The following is a 25,693-nucleotide window of genomic DNA, read 5'->3' as shown; positions in this document are numbered from 1 at the left end:
CATCCTTGCTGTGAGGGTGCATCTGGATTGAGGATGTGGTGTTTTCACTCCAAAAGTCCATAACTGCTCTTGAAGGGTCTGCCATTGGTGTGGGTGTGTTTGCTATGGTCAGTGGTGCTGGCTGAGGTTCAGAGCTGCTGTCACTTGTTTGTCGGTTCAAGGGATGCTGAGGAGCCACTCAGAGCAGGGGGCCTGGGGAGAACCCCAAAAATACCCTCAGGGGGAAAAACACCAAGAAGATGTGGGGCCAGAGATGCATATGGGAGGATCTTCTGCATAGCCCCTCAAATAACATGGTGTGTGGAGAGCAAATGAATCTCTATCAATAAATTGGATCCTAGTGCTAATTAGCATTGCTGAGTTAATTTGCATTAGCTGAGCTGGTTTGAGCTGGAGCAGTTCTGGCCAACCCAGGGTCTTAACAGGGGTGGGACTGTGGTGTCCCACCTCCATGGCCGGTGGAACAAATTCCTTGAGTTGGGTTCAGCCCCATCCCTGGCGTGGTGGGAACTGGAGAGGGGCTTTTCCTGCAGCCCCTCCTACCACCCCAGTGCTGGGAGAAGTGACCATGGACCAAGTACCCATGGGTGGATTTGGGGTTTAATTCCTTCTTTTGGCTTATTTATCCTGGCTGGGCAGGAAACAGCTTTTGTTAGGGTTGTGTCTGCACGGGAGCAGTGTCCACAGGGATCCTGCTCTCGGCCAGGTACCTCCCGTGGTTGTCTGTGCTGGGAAAATCCCCAGAGGGAAGAAATTAATAACTCCAGGAAGGGTGAAGAGTGGACTGGTAGGAGTGTAAGGGCTGTGGCACATCATCCCATCTCCTGTGCCCCCTACATGTGTGATGGCTTCTTGCTTCTTAGAGGCCTCTTGCCTCTAAAAACCCATCTTCAAGCACACAGCAAGCAGCAGCAGAGCAAGGCAAAGCTCCTGGTGGGATTTATTGGATCCTGCAGGATCAGGCCGTTCCCTTCATGCTCCTTTCTCTACAGCAGCTGTGGAGACGAGCGTTTCTTGTTGACTTTATGACGACCTCTGGGTCTCATTTTAATTTGCTCCCTTTAACGAGTGCCTTGCCTCAGGGGTGTGCTGGGGAGGTGTTGAGTGAGACAAGGCACCTGGCAGAGGGCTGGAGGCCGGGGGCTTCCCACAACGTGAGCAGGCAAAGGGGAAAAATAGAGTCTGAGCCGTATCAAGTTTGGGATCATGGAGGAAAATACGCTATAGCTGCAGTGAGAGTGATTTTAGATGGATTACACAAATAAAGCAGCGATTAATGAGCACAACTTGTTGGGGAAGCCTATTTGTCACACTCGGAGAGCTCCCATCTAATTTTACTGGCTGCTCTTCAGTGCTCTTGCATTGCTTTTCATATGCCCTGGGCAAAACACATCACTGCTCAAGGAAAGGGCTCCTGCCATTCCTCCTCCTCTTCCCTCTCCTCGAACTCTCGCTTTGGAGGTCAGTGTTGCTCCCTGTGTGACACAAAGTTCATTTATTTCGCAGCACCCACCCCTGCTCCCTCCTGCTCCCCATTATTTGACCAGGGAGTCCCTCACTGTGGGTGGCTGTCTCTGGGCAGGGTTTGGGTTGGCTTTGGGTTGACTTTAGGATGATTTTGGGCTTGCTGATGCAAACAAACCTGCACAAACCTCATCCCTTAGCTGGTTTCCTTGCTGTGTGCAGCTCAGGCACTGGGCTTGGCTTTTCGCCCCTTCTCCTTGTGTTTTCTTCTTGACAAAGAGGAATTTTTTGGGAACAGCTCTGCTCCCTGATTTTACATTTCTAAGCTTGGTTTTGGCTGGTCGGGGACAGCGTCAGAAAGAGATATTTGAGTTGACTGGTGTCCAGAGCACAGCTGCAGCTGGAATGACATCTGCCCCCATTTGTTTGCTTTAAGACAAAATACATGTGGAAGGGGAAATGCGTTTTTATAAACCAGACTCTCCCTGGCTGACAAAATACGATGCTGAAATTTCCAGCATCACTTTTCCTGCAAGGGCTGTTTCTGGGCAGCCTGGTGGGGTGCCTGGTACCCCCTACCCACTGTGTGGAGAGGAAATCCAGCAGGGAAAGGGTGATGGAGAGCAGAGGGGCTTGTGCTCTTATATTGTAGCAGTTCCCCAACCCATCCCACCATGGCTGGTGGGCTCTGCCTATGAGCATCCTGGCTGGTACCCTGGTTATCCCAGCTGGCATTGTTGTCCCATCATGTGTTGGGGTCCTGGCTCTGATTTTGGCCATACAAACCACAGCCTGTTCTTTTTTTTTTTTTTTCCCCTGGGGTTTCTCCCTCTCCAGGGAACTGCTGGCATCAGTTGGGCAGTGATGGGGTTTGGGGACAGTCACAGTCATCCCCGCTCAAAGGAGAGGCTTCACCCCACCAGTGTGCCTGAAACTGGGGGTCATGAGTGTTCAGGAAACACCGAAATCTTCCAGGTGGAGAAATATGCTACCTAAGGAATCAGAAGGAGAAAAAAAAGGATTTTAGTGGGGGTTTGTCACTGGGGAGTGCAGTACCACTACCACCACTCATTCCCCACCAATGGAGGGGAAGTGAATTTTAACACCCCCTCCTCCATCACTCGCCATGAAGCCAGCAACACAGAAAACTTCCCCCTAGCTCCCCAGCATCCTGCTGCCAGGCTCGTTGGCATGCGGGGCCACGGGTTGAAGCTATTCCAGGCGCGCCTGAGCCGTGTGGTTTCCGCCGCCGTTAACAAAGCCCTTTGATTGCAATCCTCACACTGTCATCCACGCCATGAAGCCCTAATGTCTGATGTTTTTGTGCTTTTAGGCATTCGTATGTTAGATGGAGATGTAACAGATGTTGTTGAAGCGAAGTCGCTTGGCATCAGACCCGATTACATTGACATTTACAGCGCGAGCTGGGGGCCAGATGATGATGGGAAGACAGTTGATGGACCTGGTCTATTGGCCAAACAGGCTTTTGAGCAAGGCATTAAAAAGGTGTGGATCCCACAGCGCCCAGACGCGCTCGCCCTCCTCCTCCTGTCCCGTGGGAAGGGCCAGGGCCGGCCCGGGGTCTGGCGTGGGGATGGGCAGCTCGGCCCCCTGAGGCAATGGCAGCACTAGGGCTGGGGCGGGGGGGTGCCAATCATCTCTAATTTTTCCTAGTTTTCCCCGGCGTCCCTAAGAGCTCCGGTGGATTTGGCGGCCGAGGGTGGTGACGGCGGGAGGTGCCCGGTGATGGTGGGAGCCCTCGGCACGGCCGGCAGAGCCCCGGCAGAGCCCCGGCAGAGCAGGGAGGCCCCAGGTTGTGTTGCGAAGCTCTGCCGGGATGAGAAACCCAAAGCAGCTCTTGGGGGGATAACTTAGCACCCCAAAATGTCCCCCCTGGACGCTGGCATGGATGGAAACAGCAGTATCCCAAACCCCCAGCATGTCCAACCCTCTCCTCCATGCTCCTTGGGCCCCTGGTATCCTCTCCCAGGGGCCTCTGTCATGTTTAGCATTCCCCTGGTTTTGCACCCAGAGCAAGTGGCTGTGTCATGGCTGGGGAGGGACGTGGGTGTTGTCACGGGATGGATTGTTGTCCTTGCGATCCTCCAGTAAGAAAGTTCAGCTAACATCACAAATGATTGACAGCTGTCAATCCCTGCTGGGGATGCTCTGGCCTTCCTGTGCCCTTCCCTTTTTGGGTACTTTTTAAAAATGCCCAATATTGGCTAAAAGCATTGGGAAAAAGGCCTTTTTGGCAGCTCGGTGGGCGCTGTGGGTAAGGGTCACAGTGGCTCAGGGCTCCACAGTGGTTGTTCCCTGGGTGCTCCAGAGAATCTGGGGGTGGGGTTCCATTGCCAGCAGCCCCAGGCTGGGCTGTGAAGCCCCCACGACAACCCCTGCCACCACTCCTTCCTCTGCTGCCTCTTCCCGCAGCATGCCGGGTGTTGGGGTGGCCTCTTATCTAAAAATAGGGTGGAGCGTTTTTCCCACTGTTTACTCGATTTCCTGCTGGGGCGGTGAGCCTGCCCAGGAATCCATTGAAGTGCCGGGGAGTTCACGCCGTGTAAATACGGGGGAACAAGCTGCTTTTTAGACCTTATTTTTCCATGCAGGAGCAAATAGGCAGCAGCAGGGTACTTGCCCAGCACAGCCCCACTATCTTAGGATGCTTGGTCTTGCCTCCCAGAGGACATCCCGCTCACCCCATTGCCACCCCGTGTTTGCAGCACCCACTATCCCACGTGCACAGCTCGTTATTGCCAACTCCATCTCCTTAAATAACGAGGAAAGCTGCAAGCAGATAGTTAACCGCCACCTTTAGCCCGAGCAAACAGCTGTAACCAAGTTATAAATCCTTAAAATTGAGTTTTTAATGGAAACATTAAAATAACCTTTATCTATTAGCGATAGGACTGCGCTGGGGTAATTTATCATCTTGTTTCTTGTTCCTCCAGCCACACTTTATTAGCTCCCGAGCTAACGAGGGGATATTTATCCTGGTCGTTCATGGAGTGCTGTTGGGCAAACACCCAGGCCCCGCAGTGCTGCGGAAGCAGGAGATGCTGTGCATCCCACAGCCAACCCATGAGCTGCTGGGGTGAGCTGGATCAGCCCCAGCTTGGCCAGGGAGGGATTTCCTGGTTTAAATGATGCCCAGATTCAGGTTTTATAGCAGCCAGGAGCCCCTCACTGGCATTGCATTGGCTTAGGAGGATGGCAAATTAAGAAGCTGGATGTTTGGGGTCTGCTTACAGAAATCTTGATCGCTCCTTTTTTGAGAGCAAAGGGAAGGAATGGATTTTTCCAATCCGAGGGAGTTGCAATATGTGGTGGGCTCTTGCTCTGCCAGGAAATGCTGTCAGGTGTTAGCTGTGCATTGTTGAGTGTCATTCATGTGCCTGTTCATGTCCTCATGTGACCGTGCTGTCTCCAAACCCACCTTCCCCCCATGCAGCCCTGCCTGGGCATCGTGGGGATGTGGGTTTGGAACAGGTCTGAGCCTTTCTTGGCTCCCGTGGGTGCGACGCTTGGGGCGAGGGATGAAAGGGAGGTCTGGGCTCCCAGTCTTCTGATCCTAATCAAAATCGTTGCTACATCTCCAGATGCCTGGCCAGTTGTGTCTGGTTTTATTCCTCTGATTAGTGATTTGGGAAAGCTTGGGTTGCATGCAGTGGGACCCATCCTTGGAGGTGTTTTGACTTTGGTGTGGGCGAGCTGGACGGTCACTGTCTGCGCCGAGCGTGTGGGCTGCGACGCTGCCTACTTGCAGATCCAGGAAACCCTGGAAAGTGGGATGGGAGATGCCAGCAGCAGGCTTGGTGGGCTGGCAAGCTGAGCTGAGCTCTCTGTGATGCGGAGCAGGGCAGTAATTCCCTTGGCAATTGCACTTTTTCTTGCAGAGCTCCAGACAGCTCTATTAATCTTTGCTAGGGAAATACCCACCCAGTTTGGCTGGGAGGCAGCCCAGATAATGAAAACTTTCATAAAGTAAGGAAAGAGCCTGACTTAGGCTGTGTATCCAAAGGCAGGGTCAGCTCAGAGATCCTCTGCCCCAGGAGGAGGGCGAGACAGGTAATAAACCATCCTGCTCCCCCCGGGCACCTAAAGCCCACAGTAAATCCCGGTGAATTCCTCCAGAGCAAAGCTGCTTTGTTATTATTACTATTATTGTTATTATTATTTTTTTGTGGAGGAAGCTGCCACAGAGCAGTGGGAGGGAGGTAAACACCAGATCTGCCCAGGCGAGCGCCGAAATCTCTCCGTGGCAGGAGCAGCCGCGGGGAGGACGGGGCTGCTCCGCTCTTCCATCGCCTGCCAAGCCCGGCAGCGCTCCATCCTCCCCAGAGAGCCCTGCCTTACAGGGCACGGAAGAGAACCAGCCACTTCATTTCCTGCCCCTAACCCTTTTGGATCACCAAAAATCCTCCTTTTTGGGCTGTCGGCACCTTGCTTGGGAATCCCCGTGGGGCCGGGTTGTTCCTGGGTGTCCCGGGTTGGATGGAGGGGTGAATGGGGCTCATTCCTGTGGTGTTGGCTTCTCCAGGGGCTCCTCCTGGCTGCTGCTGCCAGGTGGGATTTTCTCCTGGCTCCAAGGAGGTCTGGGCAGCAGGCACACCTCTCCTACCCCCCAATTCCTACTCGAGTCCCACAGCTGTACCCAGTGGGCATGGCTCCATCAGATGTTCCAGCCAAGTGATGGGGAGGGGAGAAAAGGGTGGGATTTGAAAAATAAAAAAAAAGCAAAAGAAACTTAAAGAGTAGGCTGGGAGAAGCTTTCTGGTGGTTTGGGTGGTTCACGAGGGGCTTTGTGGGTTTGGGAGGTTTGGGGTTTGGGAGTTCCCTGCCGGTTCCTCCTGCAGGGCCATCCCTAAAAGCTCCAGGCTGTACGTTAGCATCTGGTCCAGGGACTTTGAGTACCCAAGATGCTTTCCCCCAGGGAAAATGCCAAAATCCTGTTGCTGGAGGCTCTCCCATCCTTTTGGAGAACCACTGCCTGTAAACTGGGCCTGACTGAGCTGAGGGACACCTGTGGGCACTGATGCAGGGGGCTGAGTGCTGGGCAGGGTGGGACCCATCCTTCCACCTTACCCAAACACCCAAAAATCAGACTTACCCCCTCCTCCCCATGCCAGGACGGCCTCTCATCCTGGACAAACACCTCCCCTAACCCTCCATCCCCTCTGTGCCCGCAGGGTCGCAGGGGTCTGGGGTCCATTTTCGTCTGGGCATCGGGGAACGGCGGCAGAGAGGGCGATTACTGCTCCTGTGACGGCTACACCAACAGCATCTACACCATCTCCATCAGCAGCACCACCGAGAACGGCTACAAGCCCTGGTACCTGGAGGAATGTGCCTCCACCCTGGCCACCACCTACAGCAGCGGGGCGTTTTATGAGCGGAAAATTGTGAGTTGTACCCCAAAATCGAGTGGGGCTGCATCCCCTGGGTGTTTTCTGTGTGGCTGGGCTGGGTGATGGCTCAGTTGGAAGAGCTAGGAGTTGTCCTTAGCTCTGCAGTGGGTTTTTGCTCTGGTTTTTGCTCAGGGATGTTGTGTTTTCCCTGGTAAATGGGTGAAAGGGCTGGAGGTTTGCAAAAATACCCGTGTAAATATTTACCTGTTCCCCAAAGTACTCGCTCACTGTATCTTGTTACTTTTTTTTAAAAAAAAGTGAATTTTGAAAATTTTTTAGCCTGAGAGAGAAAAAAAAAAGGGGGGATAGAGGCATTTAACAGGGGTGTGGCCGCCCCAAACTGGGAGCTGAGACTTTCTGAAGCCAAAGAGCTGCCTGAAAATGTGTGCACATGTGGATCAGTGCAGTTTGCCCTGCCACCCAGGCTGTATTTGCCCTGTCCCAACAGCTGCTGTGGCCTGGTCACACCACAGCTGATCCTTACTGACGTCCCTGTGCATCATCTGAACCTTGGGAAACAAAACATCTCCCACCAACACAGCACCTTACCCAGCCTGGGGAGGGAGTTTTCCAGTGAGGTCTTCTGCCTGGGGTGTTGAGGTTTTTTTGTTTGTTTGTTTGTTTTGTTTGTTTTTCTTAGCAAGTAAATTTTTTTTTTTCTGTATTAAGGAGTGATTTTTTTGATCCTCCCCCAAAAGATTTCCAGCCAGAAAACAGAATGCAAGTACCTTTTTCATGGCACTTCCAGGAGTGTTTGCATGTCCAGTGCTACTGGAGCACTGTTGGGCAAAAACCCAAACCAGTTTCCCATTCAGAAATCATCAGATTAACTCAAAACTTAGGAGCCTTTTAAAATGAGACAAAGCATCTCTTGGCCCCCCACCTCCTCTAAATTTTTAGTACCCAAACATTGTGTTCTGTCTTAAAACAAAAAACTGGAAATGGTTTTTGTTTTTGTTTTGTTTTGTTTTGTTTTTCTCTATGCAAACTGTAATTCTTGTCCAAGACCAGGAGCTGGAGGCTTTAAGGAAAATGTTTAATATGGCCCAGCTCAACATGCACCCCTGGACGTGTACCCACCCCAGCTCACACTGCTCCATCCACCTTTTCCTCCAGCTGATTTTTTTCCCCCTTTCAAATAGATTTTGCAGCTTTGAGCAAAGGAAAATGTAAGTTCAGGGGTGTTCTCTCATGCACCAAATGTATCTGCTGCCCATTTTTGGGGCTCTGTGCTCCCCGATGGCATTGGAGTCGTGGCAGGGGTTGGGTACCAGCAGGTTCATCTCCTCCCTGGCAGCATCCCAAGCAAATCTGGGGTGCTGGATGTGGTAGTGCCCATGCTGTGGGAGCATTTTGGAGGCTGCAGCTCCTCTCCCCACAGGTCACCACGGATCTCCGGCACCGCTGCACCGACGGCCACACCGGAACCTCCGTGTCCGCCCCGATGGTCGCGGGCATCATCGCCTTGGCTTTGGAGGCAAAGTAAGTGTGACCCCATCAGGAGAAATGTTCCCACATTTAGCACCTGGTGAGAAAAACCTGAAAGAAACGAGGCTGTTTTGTTTCCTCTGGAGCAACCAAAATGACACAAAGTTATTTTAAATCGCTCCTTTCTGGCGATGCTGTTGTTTTGAATCTGCTCTTCCCACAGGTGTTTTATTGATCTAATTCTTCACTTGTTGCCATCTGTTGAAAAGTTTGGGGTTGGTGACATCAGTCAGGCTTTTCAGTAGGTGCATTGAAATCGCTGACAGGCAGCTCCAATGGGAGTTTTATAAATACTTCCTGGGGAAAAAAAAAGTCAGAGAACATCACAGACATTGGGGAATGTCGGCAGAAGTAACGGTTTTCAGCAAGCGTTGCATTTCGGGGGGGAAAAGGACTACTTTTTCATAATGTCAAAACCTCACAGGACTTTACTGTCAGCGACACACTCCTGGTTCAAATGAGCTGCTCTTTTCCTTTTGTCCCCATCCTGGTCCCATCCTGGTTCCATCACAGTTCCCCAGTCCAGGAACAGCCCTTGGGCACCCCTGTGTTGCTTCATAGTGTCTTCTCATGAGCTGATTATTATTTTTATGGAGTGGAAATAAAATTAAGGCTGGGAATAAGAATAAGCCTCAGGGCAGCACTGCACTCTCATCCAGGGATGGTGATTGTGGCTCCATTCCCCCTCCGCTGGTTTAATCCCAACACCCAGGTCGGGTGAAAGCATTTCCGGAGATGCCGTTTTCATTACAAATATATTAAAAGCTTTAGATGTAATTTTTGAATTGTTTAGCTGAGGCATAAAATGCAACATTAACTACCAGAGCTTGGTGCTCAGGCATTCCATTGTGACAAGAGAGAATAAATTGAATTTCTTTCTTTAAATGTTGCTCGAGAGCAATATAAATCCCAGCTCGAGATGCCGAACAATGGACTGTAAGTAAAGCGGGGAAAATTCTCCAGCAATATCCCTGGGCTGGGGTCGTGAGGGGGCTCAGAAGCACAGAGCACTCAGTGTCCAGCACTCTGAACACACAAACCCAGTCTGGGGAGGTACAGGCAATTTGGGTTTAATTTCTTTGTTTAATGAACAACCCGGGTTTTATTTCCAGCAACTTTTTGCTGTTATACCTATAAAGGGAAGGTTTGCTCAGCACTGTGTATCAGCGAGCTGCCGAGCCCACTATCCCGCCTCAGGATGTGCTTTGCTCCCCGTCTCCTACAAAAAAATGGGGAAAACCTTCCTGATTTGCTTCATTTCTACCCTAGAGACTGAGAGCTAAATGGCCTTATCCAGGAGTAAATCCTGCAATTCCCCTGGGCATGTGACATCCCTTCCTGGGGCACACCACTGCTGGGACACCTCAAGCGGTGGCAGGGTGTCAGCATTTAAATCATCAATTCTTGCTTTTTTTCTAGCAGGAAGGAGAGGGGACTGGTGTGGGTTTTGTGTTGGTTTTTTTTTAAACTCAATGGGGTACCTGCTGCTGCTGGGAGGACTGGGAACAGCAGAGCCACCCCATGAGCCACGTGTCATTGCAGCCCCCTGCTCACCTGGAGGGACGTCCAACATCTGCTGGTCAAAACATCGCGGCCGGGGCACCTGCGAGCACCAGACTGGAAAACCAACGGAGCGGGGCATAAAGGTGAGAGGCCGTGGGGATGGCAGGGCAAGAACGGCCAGCCAAGGGAAAATAAAGGTCTCCAGAACTTCACTCATGGGGACAATTCACCGTGGGTGGCCACTGTCAGGTTCATTGGGGGTTCCTACCCTCAGGCTGTTAAGTGGAGGGAGGAGCAGGCGGTAATTCATGGGATGAGATGTTTGGAACTCTTGCTTGGTGGAGATTTGGAAAACTTGTTTGGTGGAGACTCCTGAACTGCAGAATTTCTTGCTACTTTCCTTGGGCTGCTCCCAGCAAAGAGTTTTCCATTATACCAGTGTGGATTTGAGATGTAACATGGACAGGGTGATGAGCTCCATGCGCTGAAACACCTCATATCCCAATGGGGTCAACTCCACACCTTCCCTAATGGTTGAAGGGTGCTCCACCAAGCACTGACGAGGAGCTCCTGATGCCTGCTGGGAAGGCTGAAGGTTTCTGAGTCTTCTCTCTTTCCAGTTAGCCATCTATATGGCTTTGGGCTGGTGGATGCTGACGCTATTGTGGTGGAAGCCAAGAAGTGGAAGACGGTTCCTCCCCAGCACGTCTGCGTGGGAAGCCTGGACAGGGTGCCCAAGTGAGTGTTGTGGGGTCTGTGCCCATGGCTCGGTGAAGTGCAGGTCCCATTAGGGCTCTCCAGGGCCAGCTTTGACAGTGGGTGATTTTTTTTTTTTCCCCTTTTGCAAGATTCTGCTTCCCAGACAAGTGATCAACAGGGAATTTTTGAGGGCTGACAGTGAGAGACCAAACCCACCTTGCCTGCTGGGTCCTACATGAGCAGTGATGTGTTGGTCTCTCCACCCTTACACCAAACACTTTGTCTTGATGTGAGACATCAAAAACTGGTGATTTGTTGCAAAGATTACCAAATTTCCAATGTCTCGGTTCTCTTTGGATTTGGCTTCAGGTTCAATCCACCTCAGGTTCACATCTCATCCTTAGCAGGTCAGCCCCTCCTAGGTGAAGAGCGGGATCAGGGATCTGACCAAGTGGACACTCCTCATTTACCAATGCCTGGCTGTAGAGCAAGAGGGTTGTTAATCAGAAAAGTCTTTTAGAGGCTTGCATATGCAAAACAGGAATGAGTGCAGAGCCAAGTGTGTTCATGAAGCTATTTATCTGATACAGACACTAATTACAGCCCAAAGAGGAGCACTGCACTCGTAATTATAATAAAGCAGCGCCCTTGCAGCCCATAAGGCAGAGATCTTCGAAGCACTTCAAACTCATCTTGTTACCATCCAGCAATTCAGCAAATTCCCATGCTAGGACACTGGGAATTGCAGCGGCAGATAAGATAATTTTTGCTGTGAAGCAGCAGGAGACCAGGTTCAAATCTAACAGGGCGTGCATGCCTGGGAGCCAGGGGCACTCTGTCCCCGTCCTGACGCTGAGCCCTGTCCCTGGCAGGTACATCCGAGCCGACCACGTGCTGCGCGCCAGCACCCTGAGCAGCGCCTGCGCCGAGCAGCGGGACCAGCACGTGCTGTACCTGGAGCACGTGGTGGTGAGGCTCAGCATCGCCCACCCACGCCGGGGGGACCTCCAGATCAGCCTCATCTCTCCGGCCGGGACACGGTCGCAGCTCCTCGCCAGGAGGTGAGAGCAGCCAGAGCCAGGGCGCGTCTGGGCTGGGCAGCAGCCTCCTTTAGGGAGTTGCTGTATGTTTCCTTGGGTTTGGGGGGGAAGGTGGGGAGCATGCGCAGGTTTCAGCTGCAGGAGAGCTTGCTGCAAGGGTGTGTGCGTGCAAGGATCCCTAAACCCCTCAAAAACCTCTCTACTTTTTCTGACAAAGCGCAACATTCAAAGTCACATTTCTTGGCGCACGGCATTACCGTTGCAGGGTGTTTGACCACTCCAATGAAGGCTTCAAGGGCTGGGAGTTCATGACCGTCCACTGCTGGGGGGAGCGGGCGGCGGGGGAGTGGACCCTGGAGATCCACGACACGCCATCCCAAGTGCGCAACCCTGCCGTGCAAGGTAAGGATCCCCCAGCGCCCACCAGTCCCTCTCGCTCCCAAAACACTTCGTAGGCTGCTTCGTTTGGCTGTAAATTTTGCTGTGAGTTTTATGGTCTCCAGCAGAACTGTATTGCCCAGATTTTCAAAAATGGGAATGAAATGTCAGCTCTGAACGCAGGAAGCTGCCGTTTTGGCTGAGCTGGAAGTGGCTTTTCTCGCAGCAGCAGCAGCAGCAACAGTAAACTGGCTGCACCCGAGAGCCAGGTTTCCAAAATTAAACTTGTAATGAGTCAAAACGAGGAAACCCAAGAGCTGTAATTGTTGTTTGTTTGTTTTGCTTCGCTGCTGGGACATCTGGCATGTGGGCTGGTTGTGCAACGGCGCGAGGGGACGATGCCCCTCGGGCTGCAGACGGATGCACGATCCTCCCCGGACTGCCACCGTGCCGGTGGGGGGTGGCTGGGCTCAGCCTGGCCCCCTGCACGTCCCCAACCCTGCTGTGTCCCCCCCTCCCCAGCTAGGCCCCCTGCTCCCTGACCCCTTCCCAGCCCTGGAGCCGTGTTGGCAGAATCCGGCCCCGCCGGGAAGCGGCAGCCGCCTCGCTGGCTGGGGGCAGCGGGACGTGGAGCATCCTGCCCGGGGCTGGCGTGTGTTGTGGGGGTGTTAAACCCACACAATCATTGATAGGAAGCCAGGAGCATATTAAAAATTTCTCCCACGCTACTTTCTGGCGGGAGGCGCACGTGGGGGTGCATTGCACAGAAAGTGTTTCTGTTTTTCTGCCTTCGCCCCAAGTCTTTTGAACTTGGAGAGCAGCAGCAAAGCGCCCACAGAGCTGCTTTTGCCCCTGTATTTACAGTTTGTGGTGGGTGTTTCTGAGCCCCTCACGGGCATCGGAGCTTGGCAAAACAAAATGAAAATGAGTGCATTAAGTCATCCCTTCAAAAAGTCTGCACTGGGTTTGAAACAAGAGGAAAAAGAGGGAAAATGATCCCAGCTCATAGCAGAAATGGGTATTAAATGTTAATTTAAGACCACTAAATTGATTAATTTAATATCAATTAAATATTACGAGTGTCATGTGCTGCACCCCCACATCAGCCCCGTGCAGCCTGGGCTTCCCTCACACAGGATATTTTAGATTTAAAGCAAATTTAAATCAATTCTTTTGGCAAAGGCTCTTTTCCAGCTGATGCTGCCAGGGCTTGACCCTCTGCACGCTCACACCAGCTCTGCTCGGTGCAGCAGGTGTGTCCTCTCATGCCTTTGGGAGAGCCAAGGGATTTGGGTATTGCAAATTTTAAGCCCTTCCTGGAAACACAGGGATTAGGAGTTAAAGCCGAGCACGCTGCAGGCATGAAGTGACTCGCATCGATGGGGAATTGGAAGAAAAACAGCATTGGAAAGAAGCAGCAGCAGTTTTGGACTCTCTCCCCAGAGCCATGTGGCTTGTGGAGGGTGTTGGTGTGGGTGTAAGGCCTTGGGGGGGTCTCGCCAGGTGCACCACAGTGTTTTGGGGGATGCCAAGCTCAGACCTCTTTTGTGTTAGGCAAAAAGAAATGGCTGGAGCAACAGCAGCAAGAAATAATCCAGTGTGTGCCGGGTGGCTTTTGTCAGACAGAAATAATCCTCTATTGTGGAGCTTTTAAAATTACTGGTTCTCTCCAGTGTTGGACTCGGAGACTGTGGTGGTGCTGCGGTTCCTCAATGAGTTATGGAATTAAAAATCCCTTATAAGTGCCTTAAACAGCTGCATTTGTGTGGGCTGGAAGCTCAGGGGCTCATGAACATTTCTGGGCGTTCACTGTTTGCTTCTGCATTGCTGTGCCAGCGGTGACACCCTGATGGTCCAGTCCATCCTCCTCCTGCTTCCCCCAAATCTGGGAGAGGGATGGGTGACATTGTGTCTGCCCCACAGGGAAGCTGAAGGAGTGGAGCCTCATCTTCTACGGGACAGGAGAGCACCCCTACACTGCACTGAGTGGGCCCCAGTCCCGGGGGAGGTCACTGGAAGTGCCAACATCGGAGATGGAGCCATCGAGAGCTGCCTTCCTGCACAGCCAGGTGGAGGTGGCCGAGGAGGAGGAGGAGTACGCGGGTAAGCGCTGCCTGAGCTCCCACACTGTTCCCCCCAGAGTACTCAGGGAAATGAAAACCCAGATAAAAACTGGGGGAGCCACGAGGTCTGATCCTGCCTGGGGTTGAGGCGGGCTGGGAGGAGCAGTGCCTGTGGCCAGAACGGGGCAGCAGGATGGTGAAATTAGAAGGTAGGAAAGTGCCCCGTCTCAGCCACAAATTGGTGGTGCAGCTGTCTGAGGGGTAAAAAAAGCTCCTCTGCCCACCTTCTCTCCTCCAGCAAGGGCAGGGGTGGGTGTCTCTGCTGCTCCCTGAGGAGCAGGTCCCTCTTTCAAAGCTGCTCCTGCTCAGCCAGAGGGTGGCTGGGTGGGATTCATTCTGGAAGGATGAGCTGCAGGAAAGACAAGCACCCAAAGCCACTCAGTTCCAGAAGATAGATAGGATAAAATTTAAAATATAATAGATATAGGAGCTAGAATAAAATAAGGGAAGGGTTCAGGTGTCTGTTGGTCCAGGGAGGGTGTGCTCAGGGCATCCTGGCAGTGGTGCCTGGAGGATGCTCAGCTTCTCCCACACTGAGCTGGTCTCTCCCTCCTCAGGTCCGTGCCATCCTGAGTGTGGTGACCAGGGCTGCGATGGCCCCAACGCCGACCAGTGCTTGAACTGCATCCACTACAGCCTGGGCAGCATGAAAACTGGCAGGTGAGGGGTGGTGGGGTGTCCCCATGGGGTCCCCAGGCAACAGCAGCACCTTTCCTCAGGTCTCACAGGTTAGTGTGGGTGATAGATGTTTGCACAGAGAAAGAAGTGTATGAGAAATTAAATGGGTGGAGAAGGAGCAGTGAGGATCCCTGTCCTGAATTAGGATACAGTGGGGTGGAGAAGATGGAGCTGGAGAGTCCTGGAGGATCTTGGCCACATAATCATGTTGAGGAAGAAGCTTTGGCTTCACTGGCTGGGGTCACCCACACCCAAGGGACAGCCAGCTGAGCTGCCAAATCACTTCAGGAACTGCTCCACTCCTCCGTCTCCTGGGATGGCACAGGAAAACTTTACCTACAGCTTGGACGAGAGTCCTCGTCTCTGTATTAGAGCTGTGGCTTTCAAGACACCGTAAATCACAAGAAGAAGAAGTAAACGAGCTCCAATTGCTGCCAAGGCTGGGGGATGCCCCAAGTGCTGCAGGCCTGGGGACAGTGGCGGGTGCCTGAGGCGGGAGGTGACCGGTGCTGCCGCTTCCCTCCCCAGGATGTGCGTGAGCTCGTGCCCTGCTGGGTTTTTCGGTGACAACGGCGCCCGGAGGTGCCGGCGGTGCCACAAGGGCTGCGAGCGCTGCGTCGGGAGGGGCCCGAGCCAGTGCACGGCCTGCAAGAGGAACCTCTACCACCACGCCGAGATGGGCACCTGCGTGCTGCTGTGCCCACCAGGGTTCTACGCCGAGGAACGTAAGGAGGTTTATCACATGAGGGTGTGCGGGGGCTGCTTCTATTTTAAGTGCTATGGGTGGAGAACGCACCTTGATTCTTGAGTGTTGGCTTTGAATTTCCCTCTTGACACACTTTGCACAGTGAGGGGAGGAGGGAAACCTCTGGGTGTTCAGAGGGTGGTGCAAAGCAGAGGTGCTCAACTCAAAGCTCTTAATTAGAAGACTGTAATTAATGATCCTGGCTGCTTGCAAAGCATATTTCTTTTTAGCAAGCGGTGACAGATAAGGTCACCTGCAATAGCAGGGATCTGCTGGGGAGGGATGTGCCTTTCTCCCCTTGGGGAGCTGGTGCTGGGGTGCAGTGGGGCTTTGTGGCTCTGACTGCTGCTTGCAAATCACCGTCCAGATTTTATTCTCCCTGCTTTGCTTTGTTTTTTGAAAGGTCAGAAACGCTGTCTGAAATGTCATCAAAGCTGTAAAAAATGTGTCGGCGAAGCAGACAAATGTACTGCATGCAAAGAGGGATTCAGGTAACACACCAGCATGGGAGGAGTTTATACCTGCAGCATGCATACCTGTGGTTTAAATTTGGGAAAAGCGATGGGAAATTGGAGAGTGAATTAAGTTCAAGACCAGAGATCCTGCTTCCATGGTGCTGCAGCTGTTGGTGCAGTGTGTTGGAGGTCTGGGAATTTAAAAGTGGTGATCAGCATCCTTTTCTTAGCTGAAAGCCATGATTTAAATTTAAATTCATTTTCCCCAGCTCTTTCCAGGGTGGGGGTGAGTGCTGTGTAGACCTGGTACCAGCCTGAGCTGCTCCAGGCAGGCTGAGAATCCTCACAGCAAATGCAGAAACCCTCCCCTCACATTCATGCACGCTGAAAATTTTATCTGATGTACCTGTTGAGTGGAGGTAGTACAGGACAGCGATTTTCCAGCCCTGCAGGAGAAGCCCTGACCCAGTGAGGACCACTGGGTGCCACTGCTGCTGTCACCATGGTGTCTGGCACACAGAGCCCGGTGTCAGCACTAGGGACAAGATGTTTTCCCTCCCCAGTTGCTTACGGAAGTACAATCCCATAGCAGTGTTCAAGCACTGTGAGTCAGAGCCACGGTGTAGCAGTGGGGCTTGCTCAGACAAAGAAATTCCCGCTGCCAAAAGATTATCTACTCCCTCGGAAAAGCACAAGTGGAGGCACTTGTCAGACATAATCCACACGGCGCTTGTTTTTTATTGTCCAATATCCTTTTAAGCCGGGACTTCAAATCATCCCTGCCCCGGTGAAGCAGCACCGGCCCAGCCGCGGCGCTGAACCAATTTCCTTTTATTCTGGGGAGCCACAGTGGTGCAAAAGGTCTTCAGGAGAGCCTGGCTGGCTGCCCAAGGGGAAAAAAATAATTTTATTTCCTCCTGGATGCTTAATTAAGGGACCTGCAGCTGTCCCTTTGGTCCAGGCAGGATTTTAATTTCTCCTAAAATGCTGGCTGGCTTTCCAACACCTCCTGCGCTGCGGGCTGAGGATGCCGTAGGGGGTGAGGAGATGGGAATGGGCTGTGTTGAGTCCCTGAATCCCATAGCTTTGGGTGCAAATGTTCTCTGCTTTCCTGGCAGCCTGGCAGGGGAGAGCTGTGTGCCAGAGTGCCAGCCTGCCATGTACCTCAGCCGGGAGCCCCGACGGTGTGAGACCTGCCCCGCCAGCACAGGTATGTCCTTGGCCCCACAGCATCCCGTGCAAAACCCCAAACCCCTCGTGCATCAAATGCCAACCCCCACTGTACCCACCCTGAGCCGAGGCAGAGTGTGCTGGAGGGAAAGCAGTCCCAAATCTCCAGCACGTCCCGTGAGGTATATGTTCATGCTGGAAAGGTTTTTAGGGGAGTTTTTACATTTTTATTAGAGCCATTTTTTATTTCTCGATCTCCCCGAAGCCAGGTGCTTTAGTTTAATAAGGTTGCGGGGGAGGCTGTAAAACCCTCTCGGAGTGATGGAAGGTGGCTTTGCAGCGGATAAAAATGTCAGGCAGCTGAGGTGTGTTAGTTATCCTGTGTTATCCCGTGTTATCCCAGCCGCCCCACAGTGCCGGGCTGGCCGCTCCCAGCTTCCCCCAGCTGCCTCAGGTTGCTCAGCTTTCCCTTTAAATCCTGCCTTTCTTGCTTCCTGCAAGTCCAATTATTTTCCATTGTTAATGTTTGCGTCTGCCCTCGAAATCGTCATAGATCTGATGATAATATGATGTCTAGACAATCCATGTTCAGTGGCATGAACCTCTTCTATCATACATGGGCAATTGCCTTAGTCCAAATCCAAAATATTTATCGATCTTGTTGGCAAGCCTGGAAGGGAATGGGCTCTTAACCCTTGAAGAAAATGATTTCCCTTCTAATTCTTATTCCAGTCAGTGTGAACATACTCCACCACAATTATTTTTCCAGCCTTTTCTCATCTCCTTTTCCTGCATAACCATTTCTCAAGCTTGGTGCATGGAAACCCTTTAACGATACCACCTCTATCACTGAGCTTTGCTGTCCAGCCATAACACACAGGCATCGGAGTGGGGTCCTCTGCTTTCCCAGCTCCTCTCTGGAGCATTTTCCTCCTCCAGCTCCTCCTTGGCCCAGTTCAGCATCTTCTTTTCCACCCTAGGGAAATCCAAACCCTGGTGCATGCTTGGGAGTTGTGGCTGATGGCCCAGAGGGGATTTCGGTGTGCTGTTCATCACCGAGCCCTGGTAGCCAGCTCTTGGCTCTGCAGAGGGACAGACACTGGGTCCCAGCTGGGTTTTTTGGGATGAGAGCTGACTTTTTTGGGGTGGGAGCCAAGCACACGCGCGGGATCCTGTGGCACAACAGGCATCTCGTTCATGAGCAAGACAAAGCCAAGCTGATGCCCCCATCACATGTGGGGCTGTGCCCACGCTCGCACTGTCTCCGAAACCACCCAGGTGCCATTTTGCCCTTTTCCCTGTCCCCACAGGGCCAGGAGAGGAGGACTGCACCCCCTGCACCCCCGAGGGCTCTGCACCCCACTGGCGCTGTGTCCCCGCCTGCCATGAGGGTTTCTACCCCGCCGACAGCCACGGGCTGCCCAACAAAGTCTGCAAGAGGTACGGGACCACCGGAGCAAAGCCAGGGCGGATGGGGAGCGCTGCCAGCCATGACAGGATAACACTGGAAACAGCTCACAGCTTGATGGAAATTCAAACAGGGATGAGGGAGCCAGAGCAGCTGTGGGGCTGGACCCCACACGCCCCTGCCCTGTGGATTTCAGAGCAGCGGAGCCGCACGCTCCCCCGCCAGAGCCAGCCAAGGTGTCTTAGGGCTACAGTGGAAGGGGCTCAGCCTCAGCCCCGGGCTCTCTGGAGGAGGTGTGGGAGGAACAGCAATGTTTAGGTAAATATTCCAGCCTTCAATTAAACCTGCTCCGTTCGCCCTGTGGCCATGTTGGAGGAGTGTTCCCCACTCCTTGGCCCAGCACGGGGCTGTGTGTGGCAGACAGGGAGATGCCGGGAGGCAACAATTTGCTCCCACTCTCTCCGGAGCTCTGTGCTTTAAGTGGGGAGTGGGAGTGGATTCAGCCTCATGAAAGCAAACACGAAAGGCAAGGATTAAAGTTGACTTGGGAACACACAACCCTGCCTGCTGGGGTTTCACTCACCTGCACTTCAGCAGGGACCAGCATCCCTTCCCAGGGATTTCAGGCACAGTGTCCACAAGCCACTGTCCCCAGGCAGGAAGCACAGCGCTGGGCTCTTTACTCTGGGCAGATGGATGGGAGCAGCACAGGTTCACTTTGCAGCTCTTTTTCTAGCTGGGATGGCTGGGAGGTGAGGTGCATGTCCCAGCGAATCTTCCCAGAAGACAAGAGCTTTTGGGATGTCACTAGCTGTCGCTGGGCATCGAGCTGGCCTCACCAAACTCAGGGCTTCAATAACGTTTCAAGCTTTGAATTTGCCATTTTGCACATCCTGTGGTTTGGTCTGTCTGTCACGGTGCCAGCAGACATCTTTTGGCTGACAGCCCACTTAGGGTGGCCTGAGCCAGCACCGGGGTGTTGGTGCTGGCTCAGGTCACAGCAAGGTCTCTGTCCCCAGGTGTGATGACCACTGCTCAGCCTGCGAGGGCTCCAGTGGAAACTGCCTCAGGTGTAAGGAAGGATACAGCCTCCTCGGTGGCTCCTGTGTGACAAATGAAACCTGTACCAACGGTAAGTGGCAGAACTGTGGTACGTGGCTGGCACAGTAGTGCTCTCCTGGTAGCTAAAATGGGAGGTTTGGGGGATTCCCTTCACCATTTAAAGCTAAAAGTGCTGGAGCTCTTGGGCTTGCTGGGGCACGGCTGCAGCGGGCTGGGCTCCGGCTGTGGGGGGCAGGTGGCTCACCTGGCACTACTTCTGGATATCTGCCTGTTGCTCAAACACATCCAAGCATTTGTATTTCGTTATAGTTTAGTCTTGGGGCTAATTCTCCCACTCAGTGCAAAGCTCCTTTATTCCCTCATTAAAATCATGTGAAAGATGCCCTTAAAAAGCGACTCCTTTTCAATTCCGTCTCCCCCAACACTGGCACAGTTGCTGCGCCTGTTACGTGCAATGTTTGTTTATTTAAAATGTTAATCTGCTCTCATTTTCTCTTGTTCCTCACCCCTGCCTTCCAGCTGACAAGACTTTCTGTGAGATGGTGAAATCAAACAAGCTCTGTGAAAAGAAGCTGTTTGTGCAGTTCTGCTGTCAGACGTGTCTTATGGCCGGGTAAAGTTCAGCGGCTGAATCCATCCAGGACTTCCACTGACTGCCAGCCCAGTTTTGCCAAATGTTTAGGACAAAAGTTTATTTTTTCAGCTTTGGGAGAGTTTACATGGTGCTGTCAAGCATTCGCTCGTAAGTTTGATAGCTTTAATATCACTGTCGGCGCGTTTCTATAGCAATATGTTAAGCAGAGATTGGAGCGTACCCTGAGCGATCGAGGCCTGGAAGCAGCAGACAAGTGGTGATATTAACACTCTCAAACACTCCTGGTGAGCAGGGACCAATGCATGATCCATGTACACACGCTTGGTTCTTCGCAGAAATCCCACTGATCCGCCCGCTCCCAGCGGCCGGCGGGAGCCCTCGCCACAAGGGATGCAGGACTTCACTTCCTGCGAGGAAAGAGCCGATTCTGGCTCGGTTTTGGTACCATTTTGTGCCAGGTGCCAGCTGATCTAAACCTGCTTTGCCAGCGTCGTGCTCTGTACATAGGTAAAACGATGAACCAGGCGGCTCCGGAGCGGGGCCCCACGCCCACTCCGGCACTCCTTGTTCGGATCCGGTCGGTCACTGCTTCCCTCTGGCCGTGGCAATAACTGGAGGTTTGAGGACCAAAGCCAGAGCTGCCCCACGTGGCTCTGCAGGTGTGTCAGCCCAGCAGGGCTTTGCCCTGCAGGTAACTGCAGCCAGGCAAAACCCGTGTGCCTACAAGGAGTCGTAGGGTTTTGGGGAGGGGTTGTCCACACGGACCAGCCTTACCACAAAATGTGTTTCCCTCCTGGAACTGCTCGTACATTGCTGATTAAGTCAGTTCTGGAACAAGCTAAATCCTTCCTCTAAACGAGATGTTGTCCCAGTTAATCTTTCTTGGCATTTTGCGTTACGATCCTCTCCCTGTTTCGCTGGGTACACCCCTCTCTCTCTCCCAAAAAATCCTCCCGTTCATGGCAGTGATTTTTCTTGGGCATCCATTTCCCAAGTGAGACATTCCAGGGATCCAGCCAGGAAATTCTACAAAACCCTTCCCCGAAACAAACCTTTTCATGCTCTCTCTCAATAGTAAGTCATGTGGTGTTTATATAATTGTGTTTAAAATATCCTTGGCTATGTTGTTTTACAGATTTTTAAAAAATAACTTATACAATCCTTGTTTTTTTCTCTGTGGACTATTTTTTATATGGGAGCGGGGCATCTTTTTGTGTCTTATTCCTTCTCCTTTTCTCCTCTCTGACCCTGCAAAGCCACTCTTTGCACCAGACGTATGTAAACACTCTTTCCTACGCTGCATGTTCTGATTCTCATTGTTAATAGTTTTAATGGGTTAAACCTTTCGCCAGTGAAATTCCCAGTACGAATTGTCACCAGTTCCACACAGAGCTGGGATAATCCCTGCTTGGTTTCGGCTGCAACGACACCTGCCCTGCCTGGGCTTGCCCACAAGAGCTCACCTCAGCCAGGTGAGGAGGCGAAAGCCACACTGTCTCCAGCCCTCACCTGCCTGGACCAAATCCAAGGAAAGATGGAGCTTCGGTGAACTGATCTTTAAGTTAATAAACTATTGATCTCCCTTGACAAATGAATCTGTGCTTTTTCCAAATTCATGCAGCCTCAGCTGGAGGTACTGCACGTCCTTTCTTTGCTGGACAAAGCTGCTCCCATGGCTGGAGCTCCTGCTCAGCTCAGGGCACCTGTGGGACAAATGCTCAGGAGCAGATGAGCTGCATCTGCAAAAACATCATTACTGCTGTTATAAAAGTCTTTTACCTCCAGAAGAAACTCAAATCCCGAATACCTGCCCTGTGCCAGGCTGGGCTGGTGCACTCAGGGCCATCTTACTGGGGTTTGGGGCTGTGCTGGGGCACGGGTGTGTGCATTCTCCAGTGTGGGGATCCTGGATGAGCTGGCAGAAGGGTTTGCTCCCCTTTCCCACTCATGCAAGGAGCATCCTGAGCCCCCCAGTTCCCCACTGCAGTTCCCAGCAGCTGGGAGCCACGGGGCCCCTGTTCCCTGTTGGCTGCCTGGGAAGGAGAGGAGCTGCTGCTGTGGTTGGGGAATGGAACCCTTTGTTTGTCGTTGTTGGTTTTGCAACAACCGTGGGCCAAGTGCCCGGGGTAGTGCCTGGATATCTGGAACTGAGCTTTTTAAGTGGGGAAAAAAAAGAAAAGAATGGAGCCCTCCCACAAGGGAAGATGCTTTCTCAGAAATGTGCAGCTGTGGGCTCCTGCATTTTGTCGGTCTTCACATTCATCAGATGATAAATGTGAATTAATCACACACAGTGATTCTTCCTCTTGCTGCAGGATTTCCCTTTCAGACTCAGGCCAAACCAGAGGTCAGAACTGGGCTGACACACTGAACTGGCTTCTGCCCTTTTGGTTGGAAAATACCAAACTTCATTTCTCCTGCTGTGCTAGTGAAAAAACAGGAGCTGTGGATCAGGAGTACTGTGCCAGCCTTCCAGTTCTCTGGCTCACAGCAGCCTGCCTCTAAATACTGCTCCCTGATATATTTAGACGTACTGAAATACTACAAAGGAAGGAAAATGCTTATTCTTACACCTTGACATAGCTTAAAATACACACGGGGGAAGGCAAGGCAATTTAAGATGACCAGTCGCCAGCAGTCTCAGCTCTATCCTGCTTTTTGCTGCCTTCCAGCCTGCCAGGGAAAGAAAAACAAATTCTGCACATTGAATTCATGCAACAACATCAGCTTCCAGCGCTTCCCTCAGAAATCATTCTTGTAAAGTAATAAAATTCAGATTATTTCTCCAAGCTGTTGCAATACTTGCTCGGAGCTATTGAAGTCTGACTGGTATGCTCAGAGGATCAAAGTGGCTGTGTCTTCAAGATAAATGCATATTTAGGCAATTTATTAAAGCTCATTTCTCTGTTGTCTCTTGGCACCGAAGCCAAATCTATAATAGCTGTTTTGTGGAAAATCTTAGCACAGCCTGGCTCCTCGTTTGCAGTTTGGCCGTGGGGTTGCAGCCACGGCCATCTGCCATTGTGCAGTTGGCAGGTGGGGAACACAGATCTTAAAAATCATTGCTTTGAGTTTCCATTGCAAAGAAAGGACTGTCGAGAGCTTGTGTGCAGCGTCTGAGACCCAGAATCCATCTGCTCGCAATTACAATTCTATTGTGGCTGTAGAGCTGAGGCAAACAGATGTATTGTGCTAAGGGAGACAGGTCCGTGTTTTATTTGGCCTTGTCAGAGGCAGGACCTGCTTTCCAGGAGGCTGGAAAGAGTCTCCTCTTAAGAACAGCCTGAAATGACTAAAGTCTCTTGTCTTTAACGCTGCATGATGCCTGAGTCACGTACAAGAATGTTGCTAACTCTTGGGTTTTTTCTTGTGACAGCTCCCTCTTGTTCTTGCTCCCTCCTATGTTATAAAACAAATGCAGCTGTTACAAAAACCTGACTCTGTGCTTTCCCATACAGCTTTGGTGAGGGAGTTTTCACAGCAGAGAGCACAGGAGCTGCCCGAGCCCAGCTGATCCCTGGCAGGGCCAGCTCTGACTCTGCAGTCCTGGGGACTGAGCCAGGCGTCATGCCCGGGGTGATGCCCTGAGAAGCTCCCAGAAGAAAAGCATGAGCCATCCCTGTATAGGGCCACGCGTGGCTGCAGCGTTTGGCCTGTTATCACATCCTCTGGGTTCACAGAAATGTCATGGCTCACGGAAAATATCCTTCCCTCGACAGCAGTGGAGACAGAAATCATTCTTCCTCGTCCCCTCGGAAGGCTGGGGAAGGATTTCCCCAGAAGTAGTGGCTTGGTGACATTCAGCAGGTTTTGGGGGTCCGGGGGTGTCACTTTCAGTCCAGTCACCTGCACTGTGGTTCACCCACCAGCTGAGCCCCGTGGTGCCAGGCAGTGCCCCAGCCTCAGACCCAGGGACCTGGGAGGGAGTTCCTGGCCAGACACAGCAGCCAGAGCCACCTCAGCTCCCCCAGAGCTACTCCCAGCTCTTCCTTGCTGTTTCCCAAATTCCTAAAGCCAGTTAGGAGGATGTAGCAACATTTGCAAGCACATTTTACCTCACAGGTAAAGGGTGTGTGTCCTGCTGCAGCCTGTGGGGTGTTCCCAGCCCATCACAGCACCTCTGAGACCAGGAATGCACAGGGGAGTGACAGAAAACTGCCCCAGATGCTGCAGGAGGAAGGTGCTTACGGGCAACACAGTGTCCAGGAGCAAAGGCTGAGCTGCTGCTGGGATGGACGGAAACCCAGAGCTGTGGTTGTTGTAGAAGGTGCCCTGGCTCTGCAGCAGGGGTTCAAGCAAGTGCTTGAACACAGCTCTGCCCGAAGGGAAACACCAGCCATGGCATGAAGTGTGCTCCTGCTCTGCCCGGATTTCTGCAGATAAATCTGAGCCTGGAAACACCAGAAGGTGGGAGGGAACCTCTGGTGGCATCGGTGCTGCTTTAGGGCGCTGCTGGTGGCAAAGACAAGTTCCTTCGGAGCTTGTGAGTCACGGCTCGGGCGTGGGGCTGGGAGCTGGCCCGGGGAGGGGAATGCAGCGATGGGGTGTTGGGGGGCTGTATCAGCCCCTGAGGAGGGGAATGCAGAGATGGGGTGTTGGGGGGCTGTTATAGCCCCTGAGGAGGGGAATGCAGCGATGGGGTGTTGGGGGGCTGTTATAGCCCCTGAGGAGGGGAATGCAGCGATGGGGTGTTGGGGGGCTGTTATAACCCCTGAGGAGGGGAATGCAGAGATGGGGTGTTGGGGGGGCTGTTATAGCCCCTGAGGAGGGGAATGCAGCGATGGGGTGTTGGGGGGCTGTTATAGCCCCTGAGGAGGGGAATGCAGCGATGGGGTGTTGGGGGGCTGTTATAGCCCCTGAGGAGGGGAATGCAGCGATGCGGTGTTGGGGGGCTGTTATCGATCCCTGAGGAGGGGAATGCAGCGATGCGGTGTTGGGGGGCTGCTATCGGTCCCTGAGCAGGGGAATGCAGCGATGCGGTGTTGGGGGGCTGCTATCGGTCCCTGAGCAGGGGAATGCAGCGATGGGGTGTTGGGGGGCTGCTATCGATCCCTGAGCAGGGGAATGCAGCGATGCGGTGTTGGGGGGCTGTTATCGGTCCCTGAGCAGGGGAATGCAGCGATGGGGTGTTGGGGGGCTGTTATCGGTCCCTGAGGAGGGGAATGCAGCGATGCGGTGTTGGGGGGCTGTTATCGATCCCTGAGGAGGGGAATGCAGCGATGCGGTGTTGGGGGGCTGTTATCGATCCCTGAGCAGGGGAATGCAGCGATGCGGTGTTGGGGGGCTGTTATCGATCCCTGAGCAGGGGAATGCAGCGATGCGGTGTTGGGGGGCTGTTATCGGTCCCTGAGCAGGGGAATGCACGGCCAGGGCGGTGAGGGGCGGTTCCCGTTCGCTGTCTCGGCGCTCCGCTGCCCGGCCCGCGCGTGCTCGGCGCTCGGCGCTCGGCGCTCGGCGCGCTGTCCTGCGGCGGC

The 25,693-nt window shown here is 52.8% G+C and overlaps 1 protein-coding gene across 2 annotated transcripts in view; it reads left to right on the top strand.

The window, feature by feature from the left end:
- The window catches only part of PCSK6 (proprotein convertase subtilisin/kexin type 6), a 34,072-nt gene extending 12,308 nt beyond the window's left edge, over positions 1-21,764 (top strand). For both annotated transcript variants that reach the window (XM_040077514.1, XM_040077513.1), the window contains 15 exons: positions 2,798-2,970; positions 6,657-6,869; positions 8,257-8,357; positions 9,906-10,009; positions 10,487-10,604; positions 11,438-11,626; positions 11,871-12,007; positions 13,907-14,086; positions 14,664-14,766; positions 15,313-15,509; positions 15,933-16,020; positions 17,103-17,194; positions 18,465-18,594; positions 19,582-19,694; positions 20,144-21,764. In XM_040077514.1, the coding sequence (XP_039933448.1) occupies positions 2,798-2,970; positions 6,657-6,869; positions 8,257-8,357; positions 9,906-10,009; positions 10,487-10,604; positions 11,438-11,626; positions 11,871-12,007; positions 13,907-14,086; positions 14,664-14,766; positions 15,313-15,509; positions 15,933-16,020; positions 17,103-17,194; positions 18,465-18,594; positions 19,582-19,694; positions 20,144-20,241 (2,036 nt within the window). In that variant the 3' untranslated portion in view covers positions 20,242-21,764. The remainder of the gene's footprint in view (positions 1-2,797; positions 2,971-6,656; positions 6,870-8,256; positions 8,358-9,905; positions 10,010-10,486; positions 10,605-11,437; positions 11,627-11,870; positions 12,008-13,906; positions 14,087-14,663; positions 14,767-15,312; positions 15,510-15,932; positions 16,021-17,102; positions 17,195-18,464; positions 18,595-19,581; positions 19,695-20,143) is intronic.
- Positions 21,765-25,693: the final 3,929 nt, after the last annotated feature.

Source organism: Hirundo rustica, chromosome 13, assembly GCF_015227805.2.
Source record: "Hirundo rustica isolate bHirRus1 chromosome 13, bHirRus1.pri.v3, whole genome shotgun sequence".
NCBI lineage: Eukaryota > Metazoa > Chordata > Aves > Passeriformes > Hirundinidae > Hirundo > Hirundo rustica.
The sequence above is the reverse complement of the archived record's forward strand: the minus strand, read 5'-3'. Positions and strand labels throughout refer to the sequence as shown.